At 36.8% G+C, this 20,425-nt stretch overlaps 1 protein-coding gene across 1 annotated transcript in view; it reads left to right on the forward strand.

Moving 5' to 3' along the window:
• VPS13B (vacuolar protein sorting 13 homolog B) overlaps positions 1 to 20,425 on the forward strand; it is a 429,788-nt gene that overhangs the window by 320,486 nt on the left and 88,877 nt on the right. Inside the window, exons 36-37 of the mRNA XM_066334019.1 lie at positions 1,926 to 2,063; positions 14,269 to 14,676. Coding sequence (XP_066190116.1) covers positions 1,926 to 2,063; positions 14,269 to 14,676 — 546 coding nt within the window. The remainder of the gene's footprint in view (positions 1 to 1,925; positions 2,064 to 14,268; positions 14,677 to 20,425) is intronic.

A 20,425-nucleotide genomic window follows, 5' to 3' on the forward strand; every position in this document is an offset into this window, starting at 1 on the left:
TATCTGTATATTTTACAAAGCAAGTTTTCAGCTAAATGTAGTGGATTTTCTGAAAAGCTGGTGGAAGATACAGGTCACTCTATACCGTATGGGATGATACCTTCCAGAAATGAGACAAAATAATGGCATATTGCAATGTTTTGTGCCATATTGGTACACCTAAATGTTTATATTAATACTTGCAGAAGAACAGTGGTTTAGAGATGAATATAATCAATTCAGTGATGTTCATTGAGCAATATTCAGTCATTTTTACAATGCTTTACTCTATATATTTTGAAAAACATTAGAATGTTAGCTGTTTATGATGATCTACCAGCACAAAATAAGATATTATTTTATAGATCCAAGTCAGAGATAACATCCTTGTTCAGAGCAGCTACAAATCTGTGTTTAGGAAAAAATGTGTACCTTGGTGATAAAGAGGATGATGATGAGTAATAGTAGTAGTAGTAGTAGTAGTAGTAGTAGTATTTTCAGTATGCTAGAAAAATGCCAGACACAAGATATTCCCTAAAACAGTTACTATAGAAAAGGGAGTGTGCCACACCACTCTATTTATTGTAATTAAAAGAAAAGGGGGGTTAAGTATCATAAAAATGTTGAAATTCTCGTGGAAAACATAAAAATCTGTTGTATGCAGTGATAGCTCTTAAATAACTGTTGAGAGCTGACTTCATAAATGTGTAGAAGGAATAGAGGGAAGAAAAGGCTGTAATGTATATGCCATACAGTACAAATACTGCTGTAAAGTCATTGCCTGAAAATTGATCAAATAAAAACAAAAGAATGTGCTAACTTTTGATCTTTCCCATATAGATCTAAAGTCATGATCAATGGTTTCAGTAGGTTCTTTGAAATCACATAAGGGTTCATATGTGCCAAGTTTTATATGAATCACATGATAAGGTCAAGAAACACAAATTCCAAAGCTGACTTTATATACCAAGTCCACATATGACTGTGATACCACAATACCATATGTTGAATATAACACTGAGTATGTAAACCCTGTTCCTGAAAGGAATTAATTCAGTAAAACTCAAAGCAATTATAGCAGTTTTTAATTGACTGAAAAGGAGAGACTAGCTACAACAAAATCTCCTTAAGTTGAGGATGAGACAGACATTCAATAATTAACAAAGCAGGCTCAATAATAAACAGTGACTGATTATTTATAATTTAAGACCATCATGCCAGAATTGAGAATGCTCATAATGAAGGTCGTGAGTCCCTAAAGATTAAAAAGCCTTTTTACTCAACTGTTTTTGCTATGTGTGATACGTGGAAAATGAAGACAAGAACACCCCTTGAATGGATTTAATTTTAATATTCTTTTGTAGTACTATAGACTAGTGAAAAGAACCACCATTCAAGGTGGTACCCAAGAATAGCTACTGATTAGCTATTGAGTGAAGCTCCAAAGGGAATGATACAACTGCACTATTGTCATGCTCTCTCCCTGAGCTCTCATAGCATTCTGTGTTTTTTGCCTTTATAATTTACCTTTCCATTATTATATTCTCTACCAAGCAATGACAGTACAATCTAGTAGCAGCTTTTGAGCACAGGTTCTCTTGCAAGGAGTCCTTAAGTGTCCTTACTTAGTCATTAATTAAAGCTGAAATTGTCTGCTATTTACAGTCATCTTGCTTTATTGATGTATTTGACCCATATTTTACTTGGTGATTTTGCATGTTTTCTAAATTTTTGTAATTAGGGCTTTGTCCTCTTATCCATGACTGCGTTATTCTACATGTGCATGTGTCTGTAGGTGATATGTAAACCAGTTATATTAATTATAGTATTTACCATAAATACCTTTAAAACTCTTTAATTTTGTCTAGTCAATTTTGTACATAGCATTTTGTAATATATCATATTCCTGTAATATAATTAATGACTATGATTATTATCATCTCTAGATCCTGGGAAGACTCTTCCAGAAGCTCTGGATTACTGCAAGATTTGGCTGCAGACAGTAGCAGGAGAGGTAGATGCTAAAAGTGGTATTCCACCTCCTCTTATCACTGTACAAATTAAAGACTTCCTTAATGGACCAGGTAAGTGCTGCACTTAAATCTTTCTTTTTTGTTGTAATCTGTTTGTAGATGTGCACACATAGACACAGAACGGGGCCCTGAGCAACCTGATCTAGTGGAAGGTGTCCCTTGCCATGGCAGGGGAGTTTGAAGATCAGCATTAAGGTCCCTTTCAACCCTAATTATTCTATGACTAATTATTCTATTATATCAGATAATCAGAAATGTGTCATATTCCTTTTTCATGAATACGAAATTCTCTTCCAGCAATTACCCTGAATGAAAGTGAAAGCTGGACAATGGGAGTCTTGGACCAGTCATTGGTTTAAGGTCTAATTATTAATTTTCTTCCCATAGTAAGTTTAGAAAGGCTGAATTTGTCAAATTTCCAGCAGAATGAAGTCTACCTGCCTCTAGACCTAGAAAACTGAAATGTTACTGCAACTGTGTTTAGAAAATATGACTTTAATAATATTTCTAAAGATTTTTCTAAGTCATCTTCTCTTGGGTTCTTTGAAATCTGGATACCTGGCCCTGGAAATTCCAATCACCTAAAATGCTGATACAGTAAAATTTAAAAATTATTATTTAAAAAAAATTGTGTTTCATTAATTCTTTAATTAATTTAAGTGGTGTAGAGTAGAGGTTTGTTAGCATTTATGCAACATCATGTGACCTGAAGTTCCATTCCCAGAGCATCAAAAATTCCTGCAAATTGCAGTCCCTATTTTGTGAAGTATGTATTTATAGCTACATTACAATGTAGAATAATTGAGGTTATGGTCAAAGTTAGAAAATGCATCATAACTATTTTCTCATACACATATTTGTTATACTTAGTCGAATTATTATTTAACTTATTTCTTTTTTTTTATCCTGAGTATCCTTACTTCACACGGCACAGAGTGCGTGATCAGTCATTTAGTGAGAACCTCTTCAGTACTGGATTTTCCTGTTCATTCAGTTACCTGTTCATGTAATCTTACAGCGCACTATCTAATCCTGGATCTGCAGCAGAATTACCTTTGCATGCCTTATAGCTGTAGCACCTGAGCACTACAGAAATACTAATTTACCTGCACAACCTTTACGTGGATGGTGGAATACTATGCCCTTGCCATTTCACAGAAAACAGCTGAAGCTCAGGGACATTAAATGTTTTCTCATTTTATTAAGGTTATCAACTTAAAACACACAATTTAGTTTTCCAAAGTACTTGAAAACATAGACTTTGATGTTGGAAACGCAGCTCATATTGTCTTTGGGTGAAGCAGTAATCACTTCTAAATATCAGAGCCCAAGACATCAAACTGAGTAACCAGTGAATGAGGCACGCATATTTGACCCCTGACTATAAATACTGAGGCTAAGTGTCTTGAAAAAACATTTTTGCACATTTCAAGGCAACAACAAAGTATGTGAACAACCTCATCATTGCCTATTTTTTTTGGTTTTCCATGCTATCTAAAGACATCATTTTAGGGAAGACTTTTAAAACCACTTGACAATGCAGAGCTTTTTTATATTGATCCATATTTGGGTATATTTATAGGTCTTTGAATCTTCAGGCCTACTGCATGTTCTGCTGTCATTTGGGAATAAAAAATGGTTAATTGATAGTAATGATGGGTTTTCATTCTAATCAGGAACAGCACAAGAGGGGTTAAGATACCTACTATCAGAGACCTTGTGGTCACTGCTGCCAGAATGCTTTTCTTTTATCCTTCTGCCTCTGGTTCTTGTATGTCCTCTGTCCCCACGTGTCAGATTTCCATATTCCCAAACTCTTCATTTGTGCATTCCACTTCTCTCAAGGTTCTCACTATAGTTTCCTGGCACAGCCTTTATATTTAATTTATTACACACCTGAGTTTCCTTGATGCTGTGTGGTAAATAGGACAGATTCCTAGCTAAACTAGCAAACATGGCAGCTGGCACCAGCTTGCAAATTGCATATTCACAAATACTGTAAGTGTCCACCCCAATCTCACTGGTTCAGTTGTGTCTTACATTAGTGTTAAATCTCTCCCCTCCATATTGTTTTACTGAATAGGGAACTGGAAAACCATAAATTAATGCATTATAATCTTCAATTTATTTATTCTTGCAAAGCATTTAAAACTTTAGAGATTTCTTCTAGGATCTATTCTTAGCCAAATATTTTTTTTTCCATCATCTTTTTGCTGCTAATTGGAACTTTCATTACACATGACTCAAGGGTGATTTCTCTGAATTTTAATGAAGTGTTTGCCAGTGTAGTACAACAAAACAGCTCCACCAACCCTTGCAGATTTTTCTAACCTCAGCTTTTACCGTATGAGATCCTCTTCAAATAAACTAACCTTTACCAAGAAGCCTTCCTTGGGGGATGGAAGTTTCCCTGATGAGTAATGGAAGGCTCATTCTGCATGTGATTGCATCAGAACAGCACATGTAAAGAGTTACAGGAGCCTGACAGCTCCTCAGCAGGCTACTGGAAAATGAGTTACTAACTCCCCTGCGGGACAAGAAGTCCCCTAACCACAGCTTCTTCCAGGGTGAGGTAGCTTGGCCATCAGCAGGCCTGGAGAAAGTGTTACACCACCAGATCCTAGCTCAGCTGGCAGTTGTTCTTTGAGAACAAGAATCACAGCAAAACTCCCAAGAGTTCTTGCAAGGTCAACAAACAGTATGTGTGATGGGAGACAGCTTAGCTAATAAATTGAATAAATAAAGGTACCAATGGGAGACAGCTTAGCTAATAAATTGAATAAATAAAGGCACCGCTGGAGTAGACTTATGCTGCAGGCCTTGAAGGGTATTCTTTTTTTCGTGAGTGTCTGGCAAAGAATGCTGCTACTAAGTGACCTATTTTCTAATGACATAGCGTGTGTCTTCATAGTCATTTATGTGTATGTGGTTTATAACTAGTGAGTAAACTGCTGAAATGCATTGAATGTACCTGGTAGGTGCTGCCTGTTGGTTACAGATGAAAAGTCAGCACGTCTTTGAAAGCTGTGCCTATGCAGACAAAAATATGTAGCTGTTGGGATAACTATACAGTTTTCTGTGTTGATTTTAAGTGTTCAGAGTTCAGTGGTTTAATTGAAATGCAATTTTTCTTTCAAAATACGTTGTTGGTGTGCTGAGGTTAAATTTCAAATATAAGAATCAAACATGCCTATATTTTATAATGCAAAATACTATCAAGCAGTTAACAGAAGAAAATCTGTAAGTGGTTCCCAGTGTTTGCTGTGTTAGATAAAACCAGTACTCCTTGCAAATAGTTTGTCAGCTGAAGTAGATAAGTAGATGGTGTTCCACAGAAAAATTGTATGGTTTCACCACACAGGAAACCAGGTTGTCAGTCTGTATTAGCTCGAAGATCAAAAAACTACAGCAAGTAGCTAAACTTGGAAACCACTAATTAAATGAGAATAACAGGATACATTAATGCACTTCTTGCCACATGAGTTGATTATTTTGTACATTTTTGGCAACTAAAGAAAAACTATATTTCTTCCAGATTTAAGGTAATAGGATCCTAGGAGAAATAAGCATTCATCATCAGGCCTGTGGGAACAGACCTCAACTTTAACCCCAAAATGTATTAAAGGACTATTCTTTCTCTTTTTACAGAAAGTAATTATTTAAAATTTTTAAAATTCCATTTACATCACTTTACATGACCCTCTATCTTTTATATTCAGTCTGTTACTGGATTGTACATCTAATTTTTGTCTAATACATAGAAGTGAGCTATTTATTACTTCAGCATTGGATATAATTCATTAGGTGAGGAACAAATATGACCATCTTGTTTTAATAGGTTTTGAAAAATTACTGCCTTTACCTTCTAGTCCTTCTGGATTTTTTGATCACCTTTCTTACCTATAAAAGCTGTCTTTGATGTAGTCTTTCTGGATGCAAATGATACAAAAACATGTTTAGGAAGTACAGCTTCATACAAATTGCCTTATGCACACAAATTATGGATGCTTTATACTGAAGTCCTCTTTCTGCAGTGGTTTCTTGGGAAGGCATTGGATTAGATGTGAAGTAATTCATCTTTATAAGTAATTTCTGCAGAAGACAATATCCAAATAAACTAAAAGCTGTTGTGTCCCACTGAAGGATAAAGTGAGACCTGGGGACGTGGTGGATTTCTCTTTCATGCCAGTCCCTCCACACTTGATTTGGGGACCACGAGGGGCACAGCAGGGGATCTAGGGTTAGGTATAAAAAACAATAATCAGAACTGCGCCATGGCACTCTCTCCAGCCTTTTTTCCCCATTGTTTGCAGAGGCAACAATTGTATCCATTACCAAGGTCAGTGGTTTGGAGAAACCTGGAAAATAGCAGCTACCAGAAACCCACTAGAATAATATCTCCAGCAGGTGATAGATTAGTTGGAACAAATTGGAACCATTGCACTTCAGCAATCCTGGTTTCTTTCAAGCTGTTTTAAAAATGTCGTCATTTTAATACACAATATCAGCCCTGCGGAACAGTCCACAGCAGGTTAATTTGAATCATATGATGTATCACTGCCCTCAGCTGACATGAGCTCCGTTCCATGTGTGAAGCCATAATAAATCCATTCCCAACCGAGGCAAATTCCCTGTGAGAAGGTGAACTAATCCAGGCCTCACACTGGCATGTTAGCCCTCTGTAATTGAAAGCAGAGCCACCTGTTCCCAGCACAGTTAGCCTATAGAGAGAAAATTAGCATTAGATCAGATACTTAATATATTGAAAAATCATTCATACTACTTGCAAGTTCAGCTGTGGGCTGCTTAGCATGACATCATATATAAACCTAGGAATGTGCCCACTTGATCCCAGTTTAACAGTTTTGTTAACCGTGGTGTTTGTTAACTTTGAAAGGAGAATTTTTTGATTTAATGAGAGCTGACACGTGAGAAGGGGAACTAGCCGGGGTGCAGACTTTTCTAATTAACTCTGGGTCATTTGCAAAACTTTTGAGCTTTCTAGTAGGTTTTTTTTTTCCCTTTGCTGTTTTACAAACAAGTTTTTAAAGCACTGACACTGTAGCCATGAAATTATATTTATTTGATTAAGAGGGCAAAGAGAAATATTCCAAACAGGTGTACCAGCCTGTAGGTATTGCTTTGGATTTGACACATCTATTGTCTGCAATATCACTGTAATAATGAGTAAAATCATCAAAGTACCTTTCTAAAAACAGTGCGTACAACATTTTCTTTAAATTTATTTTCTTATGTGCTTAAGTACAGAAAATGAAAACTGCACACTGGAGCCACATGGATAAGTTGGAAAATATTTCCTTATAATAATTTTCTGTATTGGCATTCTTTTAACACTTATTTCAAACATTTGCTCCATTTTCTGAAACCTTTTTCTTTTTTTTTCCCCATGTGTGTCTTAATATAGATGTATTATTCAGCATATAAGCAGAAAATAGAAAGTTAGTATTTATGTATTCTTTTCCGCAAACATGCTCCATGTCTTGGAACAATCTATTTTGTCTCACTGTATTGTGCTTCATCTTCCCTGACTCTGTTGAGAGAGTTAATGTTTCCCTTAGCCAGGGTTTTCCTTTCATGATAGCGCCTCCTGATGCCCCCATTGTAGCTTTTGGCCTCACCACCCAGCCCTTGGCACACTCCTGAGCTGTATTTGGTAGCTGCACAGTTGCTTAATTTCAGTCAGCATCTACTGAATAGCAGTAACCCTCCATTGTTTATTAATGCTATCTTCAGGCTCCCTGACCTAAAACAATTTATCTTGGTTTACTTGTGACAGTTTCAAAAAAATTATTAGAATTGCATCACTCTGAGCCTTGTCTGAGATCTCAAAGCTGGGCACTGGCTAGCTGGGGCTGTTAATGTCTGAGTGTCACCTTCATGTAATGCCAGTGACACACTGGGTCGTGGAGGTAGGTGTTGTTCCTGTGGGGAGCACCTGGCACAGCTCAGGGTGCTTCAGCTCCCTGAAGGCTCTAGTTTGCCCTATTGGCCTCGGGGAGCTGCTTCTGTGGGGCTGCAGCACACAGGCAGCAGTAGGTAGAAATACTGAGCAGTGACTACCATTCTAGAGTAACTGGCATCTGTCTCACAGAAGCAGAATGCGAGATGGACTGCAGATGGCCTCTGAAGCCTTGTCTCAAGTTTCTTCCTTGTTTTGCCTTGATCCAAATTGGGAATGATGAATTAGAGGATAAAAACAATTCATTTGGATTCTTCTTGCTTTTCAATTTCTCTTAATTTGTGTCTCTTTTGATGCTTGACCAGACAATTGAGAACAGTACAGCTGGTCTTTTCTTTACATGTCTCTTTCCTATTTTTATAAATTTAATTTTTGCAATTCAGCCATTACCCTTTTGCTGAAGGGCCACCCTGACTCCAAATCAGAATCAGAGCTCAAGATTACCTTTACCTTCCTCATATTTCATCTGTTTTAAGTCACTACATCAGGATGGGTGGCTGAGGGAGAAAAAATATCACTGTTGTTAAAATGTTTCATGCCATCGTCTGCTCCTCTCCTGTTTAGGACTAGGAAATTAAATCCTCAGAGTTTATGATAAATATTAGTTTTTTTCTATAGAAGTACTGTATGTATTAGGAAGTTTAGTATTTTACAGCCCTCTTGGGGAAGGGGAGAGCGAGATCCTTGTCCAGTCTTGAGGGGAAAGACCTGGCCTTTTCTGTATTAGCTGTGAGAAGTAAAAGGTCCACTGCTGAATGAGGGTTATGGAAAATGAAACAGTTATTAGAAAATGGTGTCTTTTTCTCTGTCACGTTTCAACATTTCTCAGTCTTTAAACAGATCCCAGTCTTACAAATGATAGTATCATTAAGACTGGCAAAGACCTCCAAGATCATCAAGTCCAACCTTTGACTGAGCACTACCATGGCAACTAAACCAAAGCACTAAGTCCCATGTCCAGTCATTTCTTGATCATTTCAAAGGATGGTGACTCTAGCACCTCTCTGGGCAGCCCATTACAATGCCTGACCACCCTTTCAGTGAAAAAATTCTTCCTGAACTGGACTTCCCCTTGCTCAGTTTGAGGCCATTTCCTCTGTCACTGGTTGCCTGGTAGAAGAGGCCACTTCCCACCTGGCTCCAGTGTCCTTTCAGGAGGGTGTAGAGACCTGTAAGGTCCCCCCTGAGCCTCCTTTTCTCCAGGCTAAACTACCCCAGCTCCCTCAGCTGCTGTTCGTATGATTTACTCTCCAGACCCCTCACCAGCTCCAGTGCCCTTCTCTGGACGTGCTCCAGCACCTCAGTGTCCTTCCTGAATTGAGGGGACCAAAACTGGACACAGTACTCGAGGTGTGGCCTCACCAGTGCCCAGTGCAGGGGGACAATCACTGCCCTGCTCCTGCTGGCCACACTATTGCTGATGCAGGCCAGATGCCACTGGCCTTTTGGCCACCTGGGCACACACTGGCTCATGTTCAGCTCCTGTCAGCCAGCACTCACAGGTCCTTTTCCAATAAGCAGCTTTCTAGATGCCTTTCCCAGCCTGTAGCACGCTATGGGATTGTTATGACACAAGTGCAGGACTCACATTTTGCCTTATTGAACTTCATAGACTTGGCCCATTGATCCAGCCTGTCCATATTCAGCTTATGACTAATTTTCATGCATTTACTTTCTGGTATTTAAGACTAAGAAAATGCTATGGTATTTTTTAAGTCGTTGAAGTGGTAACATTGTGTACGTTAACTTATGGCAATTGTTAGAATAAGCCCACTGAAGCTTCCAGCTCCAGTAAGAGCTAGAATTTATCTGGACCAACATGCTAAGAGCTTTTGTTATTTATGTGTTGCTTATTCATCCTTAGCCCTCTGAATAAAAAGTCATTTTGAATACCATCATTATCCCAAGTTCACAGATGAAAATTATATCTTCCCAATACAAATTTGAATGTTATGGAGAACAAGGGTAAAATACTTATAATCCTGAAATTTTTTATCTGAAGCTCTATGTAATAAAATGACAAAGAGAGAAATTGTTTCAGACAGAAATTTCAGAATGCTGCTCATAGGTTTTCTTTTATAGTTGTTATGATTTAGTTCAAACAGGCCATATTGAATCCATTGGGTTTTTTGTAATAGACTTCAAAATACATAATAAATGTAAGTAATATGATGACTAATGGGTCAAGTGAAGTTGGAACTTTTAAAATGAGAAAATAGCTGGAAACGGTTTTCAGGAAACTATTCCAGTTGATTTTTGGTCCCCCACAAGGTGTACATTAACATAAAACTCCATAGAATCGCCTCTGGGACCTGAATTCCCTCTCTGATTTCATTATTCCAAAGTGTTTCTTTTTCCTGCACTGTTAAGTCATCTTCTGGTGTGGTGAGAGCATATAATAAGTGTAATTTATTTTTATTTATCTAATCTCCTTTTAACTCACTAGTTATTTCATCGTTCTGTTTCCGAGTTGCTGTTCAGAAAAAGTTGTGAAGGCTAATTAGAAACTAATAATTGAAATACATGGATTTACCGGGTAATTTAAAGAGAAGTAGTGAAGAAACTGATGAAGAGAAAAAGCAATTCAAATTCTACATTCAAATGCTATACTGTAATCAAAATTTGCTTTGATACCATCTAGTTTAGTTTGCTTTAAGTATAACAGAAATAACTCACTTGATGCAATCTATCTGCAAGCACAGTAATTTCTTTACTTTTTTTTTTTTCTGGAAATAGATAACACCTGGTAAAATAAGTTATTGCTAATATGTTTTAAAACTAAAGAATGCATTGGGTTATTATTTTGGTAGCCAGTCACCTGCAGGCAAAGGAGAAGCTGATAAAATTGAGGAGTTAAAGGTGACGTTGAGCTACCTTTTGCTCTGCCTTGATTCTGATTTAATTTTGGACAATTCAGGGAGTTAGTTGAGTTACAGGCAGACTGTGTTTTCCTATGGGTATAGAATATATGCAATGTTATGTGCTGTTCTTCCCAGTGTGTTTAAAATAATTTAAAAAAACTGTTACACTCGGATTTTGCACCCCAACATTTTTGTTCCAGTTGAATCTGTGTGACTCATAGATTTTAAAGCTCTTTTTAGCCTGTTTTGATTATCTGGTAAAGCTGTTGAATATCTATCTTAATCAACTCCTATAAATAGTTCAACATATTTCATCAGTTTTCATTGTTCTGTCCATCACTTAAATATATTTTCCTTAGAAGGAATGTTAAAGTTTCTTTTACATTGCTAAGGATAAAGGAGGTCAAAGACTAAAGATTGCTCAATTGTAAGGTTTTTCTTCTTTTTGAATGTTTTACTTAAAATACCAAAGAATCTCTTTACATAATCTTTAACCAGTTGTAAAAATAACCTGTATCATTATGAGATAGTTAAAATAGTTGCAGTGAAGGTTCCAAAGTTAGATTTTCTGCAATTATGCTCCTGGCTGCCACCACATTTCTGTCAGGGCTGATTTACTGGATAATAATAACTTCATACAAAACTTGGTCAAGTTATCATGAGAAGATTTTTCTGCGTGACATGCACAGTTTCCAAATAGAAAACAGGGAAATCATTTGCATTTCTCTGGTGGCCCTTCTTTTATTGCCTTCTTGGATGAGTGGCCAAGAGCAGTGATAAAAGCACACACTCAGGTGCCAAGTATGTTCCACCACTGAGCTGCACCAGCGCCCTATGTCTTCTCTGCCCTGGCTGAAAGAAGCCCCAAAAAGAGCTTCTCTCTCTGTGTTCATCTCCTTTTCCATCTTTCACACTCAGTTTGGGTGTGTTAAGCTTTGGGTTAAGCCCTTGACACCTGTTGAGTCAACTTAGGTCCAAGCAGTTTTTGGGTGCTTGGGAGGTGTTTTGGGAGGTTTTTTTCCTCTTCTGGGCTCTATTATCATAGAAAATTGCTGGCAATTATTTGTGTATTAGATAAAGCAATTAGATGTGAAAGTTGCCTCACCAAGGAATAAAGGTCCTCCTTTACTAACTTAGAAACTTAATTATTTAGCAGAAAGCAATAAATAACATCTATTCTATTTCATTCCTTTGTTACTACATTACTAAGGGAGAAAATTAAATTGATAAGGCAGTTGTTTGGTTGGTTTTCTTAACATTTCATTTTAAAAACGCTCGTTTTCATCTGAGTATTGTAAATAAATTAATGTCCTGATGTCACATGGGTCTCTACTTTCTTCCTAACTCCTTCCTCTATTCAAAGGAAGGAGAGGCCCAGTGGTGTCTTCATAAAAGGCAGACAAATTTTAGGGTATTCCAAGTGCCAAGAGTGTGGGGAGTTTTTCTGAAATGTTGTGACATTTTTCTTCCCATGATTTTAATTAAAATGTCAGTACATAAGGATTTTGAAAAATCTTCCAGGTTGACCTTGTGTGGTTTTGGATGCCTGAAAATCTTCACAGAATGACTGAGGTTGGAAAAGACCTCTGAGATCATTGAGTCCAACCTTTGGTCAGCACCATGTCAACTAGAATGGTCACTTAGTGCCATGTCCAGTTGCATCTTGAACACTTCCAGGGATGGTGACTCCTTCACCTTCCTGATCAGCCAATTCCAGTGTTTAACAGTCCTTTCCAATCCTGTTTTCTTCTAATGCCCAGCTTCCTAGCTTTGGTACTTGCCTTCCTGCTAGGCCCACAAATTAGCTAGTGTTTTGCCAGTTCCTAGTTTAGTGTGGAAGGCTTTCAGTGCAAGAGAAAGCATTTCCAGAAAACCAGTAATTGAAATTCTAAGTTTAAAATAGCTTTTCAGTCCTACATTTCTGTTATCTCTGGACTGTAGAATAGTGCAGACATTTGTCTAAGATTGTTTTGGTTTTCTTTCGTTCAGCTATGACAGATCTTACTCAGCCATTAATAAATTTCTTTTGTCTTTGTAGAAAATGTGCCAGATATTTTTGGGGGGAGGGGATCAGAAAAGTACTTTGTCACATGCCTGTGATCTCTGAAGTCAGTATGAACCTGTGCTTAAAAGCAGCTCTGGAACTCTGCCCCTACAGCCCATTACCATTGGTGTAAAAATTTACCTAAAGAATGGGAGAATGAAGCTCATTAGTTTGCATCAGTGTTAAGAGTAAGCTGTGATCCTGGACAACTTGAAACTAGTTTTGATGAAATATTCATTAATCTGTGTAAAACCTTCAACAGACAGTGTTTCCTGTATATATTTATAATGAAACTCAAAACTAAGTAGTGCTGTTTGAACATTTAATCTAGTTTAGATATATGCCCAGAATTTTAATCACTTTTGGTTCATGGGGTTGGGGTGGTGGCAGTCAAACAGCAAAGGGAAAAGGATTTTTCCCCCTGACTGGAATAGCTGTCTCATTACTGGTCAAAAACTGAATTTCAAATGAAAAACGCTAAATACTAAGTTAAAATCTGGATTTCTGTAAGGAATTGCTACTGATAACTGCAACACAAAAGTTAGTTTCAGACTGCATAAAATCCTGCTTCCTATCTGTGAAATAATTGTGGCAATTCCTACGTCTCAGCTACCAAGATATCACTATTAACAATGTTGTTCATATTCATTTTGATTTCTAAAAATCCCGTGAGTCTTTTAGTAATCTGAGAAACACCAAAATCCTTTTTGGTGAGGAGACAAAAAAAACATTTTAAAAATAATAATGATTTTTTAAAAAATTTAAAAACAATACATTATTCCAATCTCCCTGGAAAACGAAGAAATCTAAACATACCTCAGTTTTTGTCTTTGCTTTTTATTTCACGTTTCATCTTGAAAATGCATTGAAGACTGCTGCATATGAGCAGTGTAGGAAACAACACAATACACATGTTATTCACTCATTTAAATGTGTTGAAAATGTTCGCTGTTGCCTTTGGAGTTTAGTCAAATAGTTCTTCTGGATATAAAACTCAAGAGAATGTGAAGTATATTTTTATTCTAACACAAAAGAACTAATGTATCTACCCTCCTACACACTCAAGTAAAGTATATGTTTCAGATAGCTGTGATGATCCCTGGGAAGAAACGAGATAAATCCACATTATGCCATGTTTCTTCCTTTAAAATGTATAGTGATGGCTGCTTATAGTATTTTTCATTATATTTTAAATCAGATTTATTGCTAAAAATACTGTTTTGTTATGTTTTAACATTGATTCATCCTTGTAATAAAACATGGTAGAAATACGATGGAAAAGCTATTTCCACTCAATGCCTAATATTTGCCCACAGCTTGAATAATTACACTATAGCTTATCACATTTTTTTCTCCAATTCTCCCCTACAGCTGACATAAATGTGGACATATCAAAACCTTTGAAAGCAAATCTCAGTTTTGCCAGACTTGACCAAATAAACCAGTTCTTGAAGAAGATCATAACCACAAATGAAGGTGTGCCCAGGAAGGAGGCTGCTTCATCAGCTGGCATTATTCCGGATGGGGATGTCTCTTTGATATCCAGACGCCCCAGTACAAAGGACTTCCTACCTGCAGTGCCCACCAACACTGTGCAGAAGACTTCAGTGCAAGCAAACTTGTGGCAAGCCCTTTCGTGCTTCCAGAAAATTTCCCTTCACACCGTTCAAATGGTTGTTTTGATGGAAACCATCCCACACCCCAGTAAACCTTGTTTGTTGGTCTCTTTCTCAAACCTCAGTGGGAGCCTGAATATTAAAAGTGGACATAAAACTGCAGGTAAGAAGGGGTTTTTTTTATTAAAGTTGGAAGAGCTACTGGTTTGTGTGAGTGGTGGTCTAGGGACCATTTCTAAGTGTGGGGCATTGCAGGGAACTGGTCCAGCCAACATCATAAATCCACAACAGAAAATAGCAAATCCCTGATAGACTCTATTACCTGACTTTTCCTTTCTGTGAGGGAGCACCCAAGAATGACTAATTCTGTACTTAATATCCCCTAGCTTGTGATTACTAATTTATTGATGGAATTCTGGCTGAAATAGTGGTTATGAGAACCACTTCTCTGGTATTCCGATAATTTAGCACATAATTCAAAGGGCAAAATTTTGACAGTTTTCACTCTGTAACTAGATTTTCTTGTTAGGACCTTTGTTTCTGTGTTAAAAAAATGTAAAAATAATTATTCAGAGCCCTGACAGGTGCTACTATGTAAATATTGGCTCATGCTGTTATTCTCCTCCAGATTTATGAAGTTTTCAATTTTACATGTTTCCTCTGCACACCTGAGAGTCACACAGGGAAAACAGACACTCTGGCCTTGTAACTGAAGCACTGCAAGGAAACTTTACACCTCGAATACAATTAACCAGATACCAGAGATTCATTTAAAATGGAGATATTTTGAGTGTCACTTTAAATTGTTTTATTAGTATTTCAATAAAATTAATAAAATGGTATATTTCCGTGGTGTGGGGATGAGCCAGATGTAGATAGTTGGAATAGTAGCTAGTGAGGTAAAACGATCTCTAGCTGAGAGGAGCAAGTTGTTGGCCAGTTGAAGTGGTGATTTATTTCTTTTTCATCAGAAATATTTTTCCTCAAGCCAGCAAGTTTCAGTTCTTCTTTATTGTTTTAAAAGCTAAAAACTAAAATTTAGGGTTCATAGGACATGAAAACCTGTGAAAGTGCCAGGGCCTGAAACTTTTGATTTATCCATTAATAAACAGCAGTGCAGGCAGAAACAGTGTCTGTGTTCCCACGCTTTTCCGTTCGGATCACAACTCTAGAATAGAAGGCACTGCAACTGAGTAAAAGCCTTTATAATGTGCTTTAAATAGTTTTAGTTTTGTTTCTGTGTAATAATCCTCTTCCCTTCCATCGGTTCCCTCCATCATTCAGGCATTATCTGTCCCGTGGTACGTTATGGTGTCCACATCATGCTTCGATACATCAAAGCCGGGCTGCTCCGTCGCTGTTCTATAAAGCAATTTGGCAAACTCTCACTGTATTTCACTTACCCTGGAGGTTTTCATCCTCCCAGAAGGAGGACGTACCTTGCCTTGCATGTTAAGCCTCAGAAACATTTTCAGCTATGAAGTTCTGTTTCTTAATTCTTCTGGCAGTCTGAGGAAATCAATCTTTATTTTATGTGTTATAAGCCATACATGAATCTTCAGTATGGTCATAGTCTGGCAGGCATTGTGAAGTGGAGCAATACTGATGTCAAATCTAATGAAAATGGACGTTAGTTATTCTAAATAAAGAACTTCCATAACCAGACAATTAATAGACATCAACAGACTCTTTTCACATTCTTTTCCAGTTAAAAGTGCTTTATCTCTACTTTATAAAAGAAAAATATATCTGCATGAGGTTTTGCATACTGTTGTGATGGTGTAGTAAATTAGGTTTTAATTAGAGCAAAAGACACACTTCCACAAATCTGATAGAAATTGTCAAAAAATCTTTTAAGAAACAGTTTGGATTCTTTTTTTTCAATTGTTAATCTGAATTTAGAGTGCTGATAGAAACCAAAGTGGAAATTGCAACTTCAGGAGAGAAGATAAAATACTCAGTGCGGGGAAAATGGCATTATAGTCTCGTGTTAAAATCCTTTAGAAGAATACCACAGTTGCTAACTAGATTTGTTTTATTATTACAAAGAAATTATGCAAGCTAACTCAATTTTTAAAAGTTTGTAGCTGTGTCTTGTGAGGAAGGAGCATTTAAATATCTCACTTCTTCACTACTGTTCTTTTTATAAAAGGTTTTATAGTCACACCTTTTGAGCTGATCAGGGTTAATGTCAGAGGTTTTTTTTAAAGAATGAAACTAATACATGAATACTTCACTGTGTCTTTGATTTTACAGTCAAATAACTATTGTGACCATCTGCAGCAGCTGCATTTTACGAATTATTTGCTGAACCAAGCTAAGCGCAATGACAAAAGTAGTCATCTCAGATGTACTGTTAAAACAGAGGAAGAAAAAGGAGCACTGCTTGCCTTTTGTACAGTATGGCCATCTGCTGTACAGATGTTATTATATAGAATGACTTCAGATACAATAATTGTAGAAAATTTTCATTAAAACCTCAACAATTTGCACTTGTTTACTTGAATCTGCATAACTCCCCAGTGAGACAACACAATATGCTTGGGGTTTCTTTGGTTCTCACTAGAGAACTCTTTGATCCTTTTTGATGTGCTGACTTTAATAAACATAGTTAAAAACACTGTTCAAAAACATCATGGAAAAAACTACAAAGGAACAATTATAGCAGTAGAAACTACTCTAATCCCTTACTTACGCAAGCTATTTTTAGTGAAATATGGTTTTTTACACGTTTTATGTGGCAGTGTTTTATAAACAGTGTAAACGACCCCTTTTCCAGATGAGTTCTAATGCAGGAGATGAAGTTGTTTTGAAAGGAATCCTATTTGCTAGGAATAACTGAGAAAAAAAAAATCGCAAGAATATATATTGTTGGCATTTTTTCTCCCTTATAGGGGAAAATAAAAGTGCATGACCTTGTGTATTGCTTTCATTTCTTTACGGCTGAAATTAAGAAGAAAGCTTGCTATCCAACTCTTTTTTTTTTTTTTTTTTTTAATTATCAGTTTTCCCTCTAGACTTTACTGGTTTAATCATGGAAACTTAAAGGCATTCTGGTTTCATTTTTCTTCTTAATTTCTTTTGAAACTAAAATGTTTTAGCTTCTGAAAAACAAAGGGGCTAATTAGTTGAATGATTTCACTTCTAACAAAATAAATTGTCAGTGTTGAATGCTCATATTGCAATTGGATCAAACTAAAACACCTCTATTTCTATATATCCTGCTGCGCTGTTGTACGACCCCAAACCTTTAGTGTGTCAAGGGACTTCATTTTTTGGACATTTTTCAGGTTTTAGTACAACAGTTACTTATAACAACATGGTTACTATTTCTGTTAGGATACTTATGTTCCCCTCTGTACTCATGGTTAAGTGCTCAGTATATTGGTTTTAGTAAAGTAATACTGTTGTAGACTCCGTTGCAGTGTACTGGCACAAAAAGAAAAAAAAAACCAAAACAAAACAAAATCCCTTGTAAAAAAAAAAAAATTACTTTTAATGAGGTTACCATCGTAGTTTTCCTGATGCCTTTAAGGGTAGGACTTTGTTGTATTGATGTTCAATAAAACAACTATCTCTAGTAATTTTATTTTTTGTGGCTTAGAGTTACAAATTAAAACTTGTACCCATTTTTTAAATACCGAACACTTAGCTTGACAGCTTATTTGTACTGTTGATGAAAACTCCAACTGCAAGAACTGTTGTTAGACCTGGTTCAGTGCCTTTTGTCCTCTGAAGTATGTGGAATCTTCTACAAATGCTTAGAGCTCGAGTCCCGTATACCCAGTCAGATCTGAGATCGCTTGGTACCGTGCTTGAGGTGTGTGTCGCACTCCTTATCTGTCACAGGGCATTAGAATTGAAATAGGTTTTAGCAAGAAATACTAGAAAACAGAGTGTAATTCTAAACATATGGCTTTCAGTTAGTTCAGGTTTGTAGTTGAAATTTGCGCTACCTACCTGCCAAAAGACCAGATAAATTAAGAGAAGTTGAGGACCATTCTTTCCCCAAAGTGAAAGACAGAAAGAAGCCTGTAGCCTCTCCGTGGAGCCTTGTTTTACTCGGGCTGGGCGCGGGAGGGAGGTTGTGCTGCTCAGTGTCTGAACTGAGAGAGCTACGGACATAAAATATTCAAAGATCGTACACAGAATTCCCCAACCCTTTCTCCCATATGTAGAGATGATTACTTTAGCATATAAATAAGGGGGAAAAAAATAAACACTAGTTGAGCCTATGATAATTGCAAGTATTTTTACTTGAAACCTGAAAATAATTACATACTTGAGATACTTTACAGAACTTTTAGAAATTGAATGCAGATATGAATTGGTATAGCACAAAAAGCAAACTTAATTTTGGAGTTAACTAACTCCCTCGAGAAAACTCTGCTAAGGCGTTGTCATAGCCTTTGGATGCTGCAGATATGCAAGTTAGCCCATGGGGAAATAAAGCTTTAAATTAGATATGACTACCTAAAATAATATGCAGCAATAACAAGCCATTTACAACACCCAGAAGGCGTTTGTTACTTTTAGAAAGAAATATAAACTCTTTCCAACACTTGAACAATAGGAAATTAATTCTCTGTCAGTAAAAGCCAGAGGACAAACTAAATATTTAAATGGCCACTGAGGACTGAGGTGGAAGTGCAGCTTGTAGACAGCTATACAAATCACTAACAAACCTTAATGAATATTGGGTGTGGGCATCAGGGTCCTGTCAGATTTGACACAGTGGCCCAAGTAGCTTAAACCCAACACTCAAGGAAAGGTGGAGACCTCATCAGGTCTCTAACATCTGGGATTTTATTTGTCATTTTGGCATATCCTGCAAGCGCAAAAGAAAGAGTAAAAGGGGATTATTCTGACAATGAAATGAGTTACTGAATCTTGTGATAATGAAAAGCAGAAGAATTCTAATTCCTTTCTATAGTCCCTGAGGTGGAGGTGCGTTTATAGTTCTGCAGGAGTATAATGTAGGAGGGAAGAACAGATGGCCTAAAATCCATGAAACGAGACACCATCTAATCTCAGGACTGAGTACCACTATTAATCCTGGTCAGATTCCCTACTGATACTTTGTAATAGGGTTCAGAATTGCTACTGATGAACTAGCACGTTAACTTCAGAGAGTAAAAAAAAAGAATAAGAAGGTCCTTATAAGTTGTTTATTCAAGACAATATACACTAATTCTGCATTTGCTATCTGAGTTAACTCAGCTTTAGAAGTATTTCAGATGAAATTTGATTCAGAACAAATATTTTTGGGTTTTTAATGCCTTCAGTTTTTATTGTGAAATTAATTACTTTTTTTTTTTTTTTTTGAGACTGGAATTTCTTTTGATTGTGTGATCCCAGTGCTGTATGTGGCAATAGTCGGTGACACAGTATTTATATGCAAGTCAATTTAATAGACCATTTAAATTCATGAGAAGATAGATATAATAGTGAAAGCTGGATGTTTTCTTTATACATTTTATGCTTTCTGAGATGTTCTTCATTCAGTCTTCATTTTTCAGTGTGAGGTATAAAGCACAGAGATTAGACATTATTTCCAATCTTAGGGAAGTTCCTTAAGCTGTTTAAATTATTGATATACTGACATGTTTCCTCTTTTTCCATGTCAAGAATATTTTTATGGGATGGAATCACCAGCTTACTGCCCAGACAAAAGGCACAATTTCATAGGCAATTCAGGTTATGGTAGCCACACATTTTCACACACTGCCTTGTGCTAGCTCAGTTACTCAGGTAGCTGATCATGGAGTTGAGTCAGGGCACTAATTTCTCTGAAAACTAACCCAGGAATAAAGAAGAGTTTGCAACACTGACTCCACTGGACAGGTACATTTTAATGACCATGTTGGCACACATGAGAATACGGAGAAGTATACAAAGGAAGAAGGATTGAA

Source organism: Sylvia atricapilla, chromosome 1 (genome assembly GCF_009819655.1).
Source record: "Sylvia atricapilla isolate bSylAtr1 chromosome 1, bSylAtr1.pri, whole genome shotgun sequence".
Lineage (NCBI taxonomy): Eukaryota > Metazoa > Chordata > Aves > Passeriformes > Sylviidae > Sylvia > Sylvia atricapilla.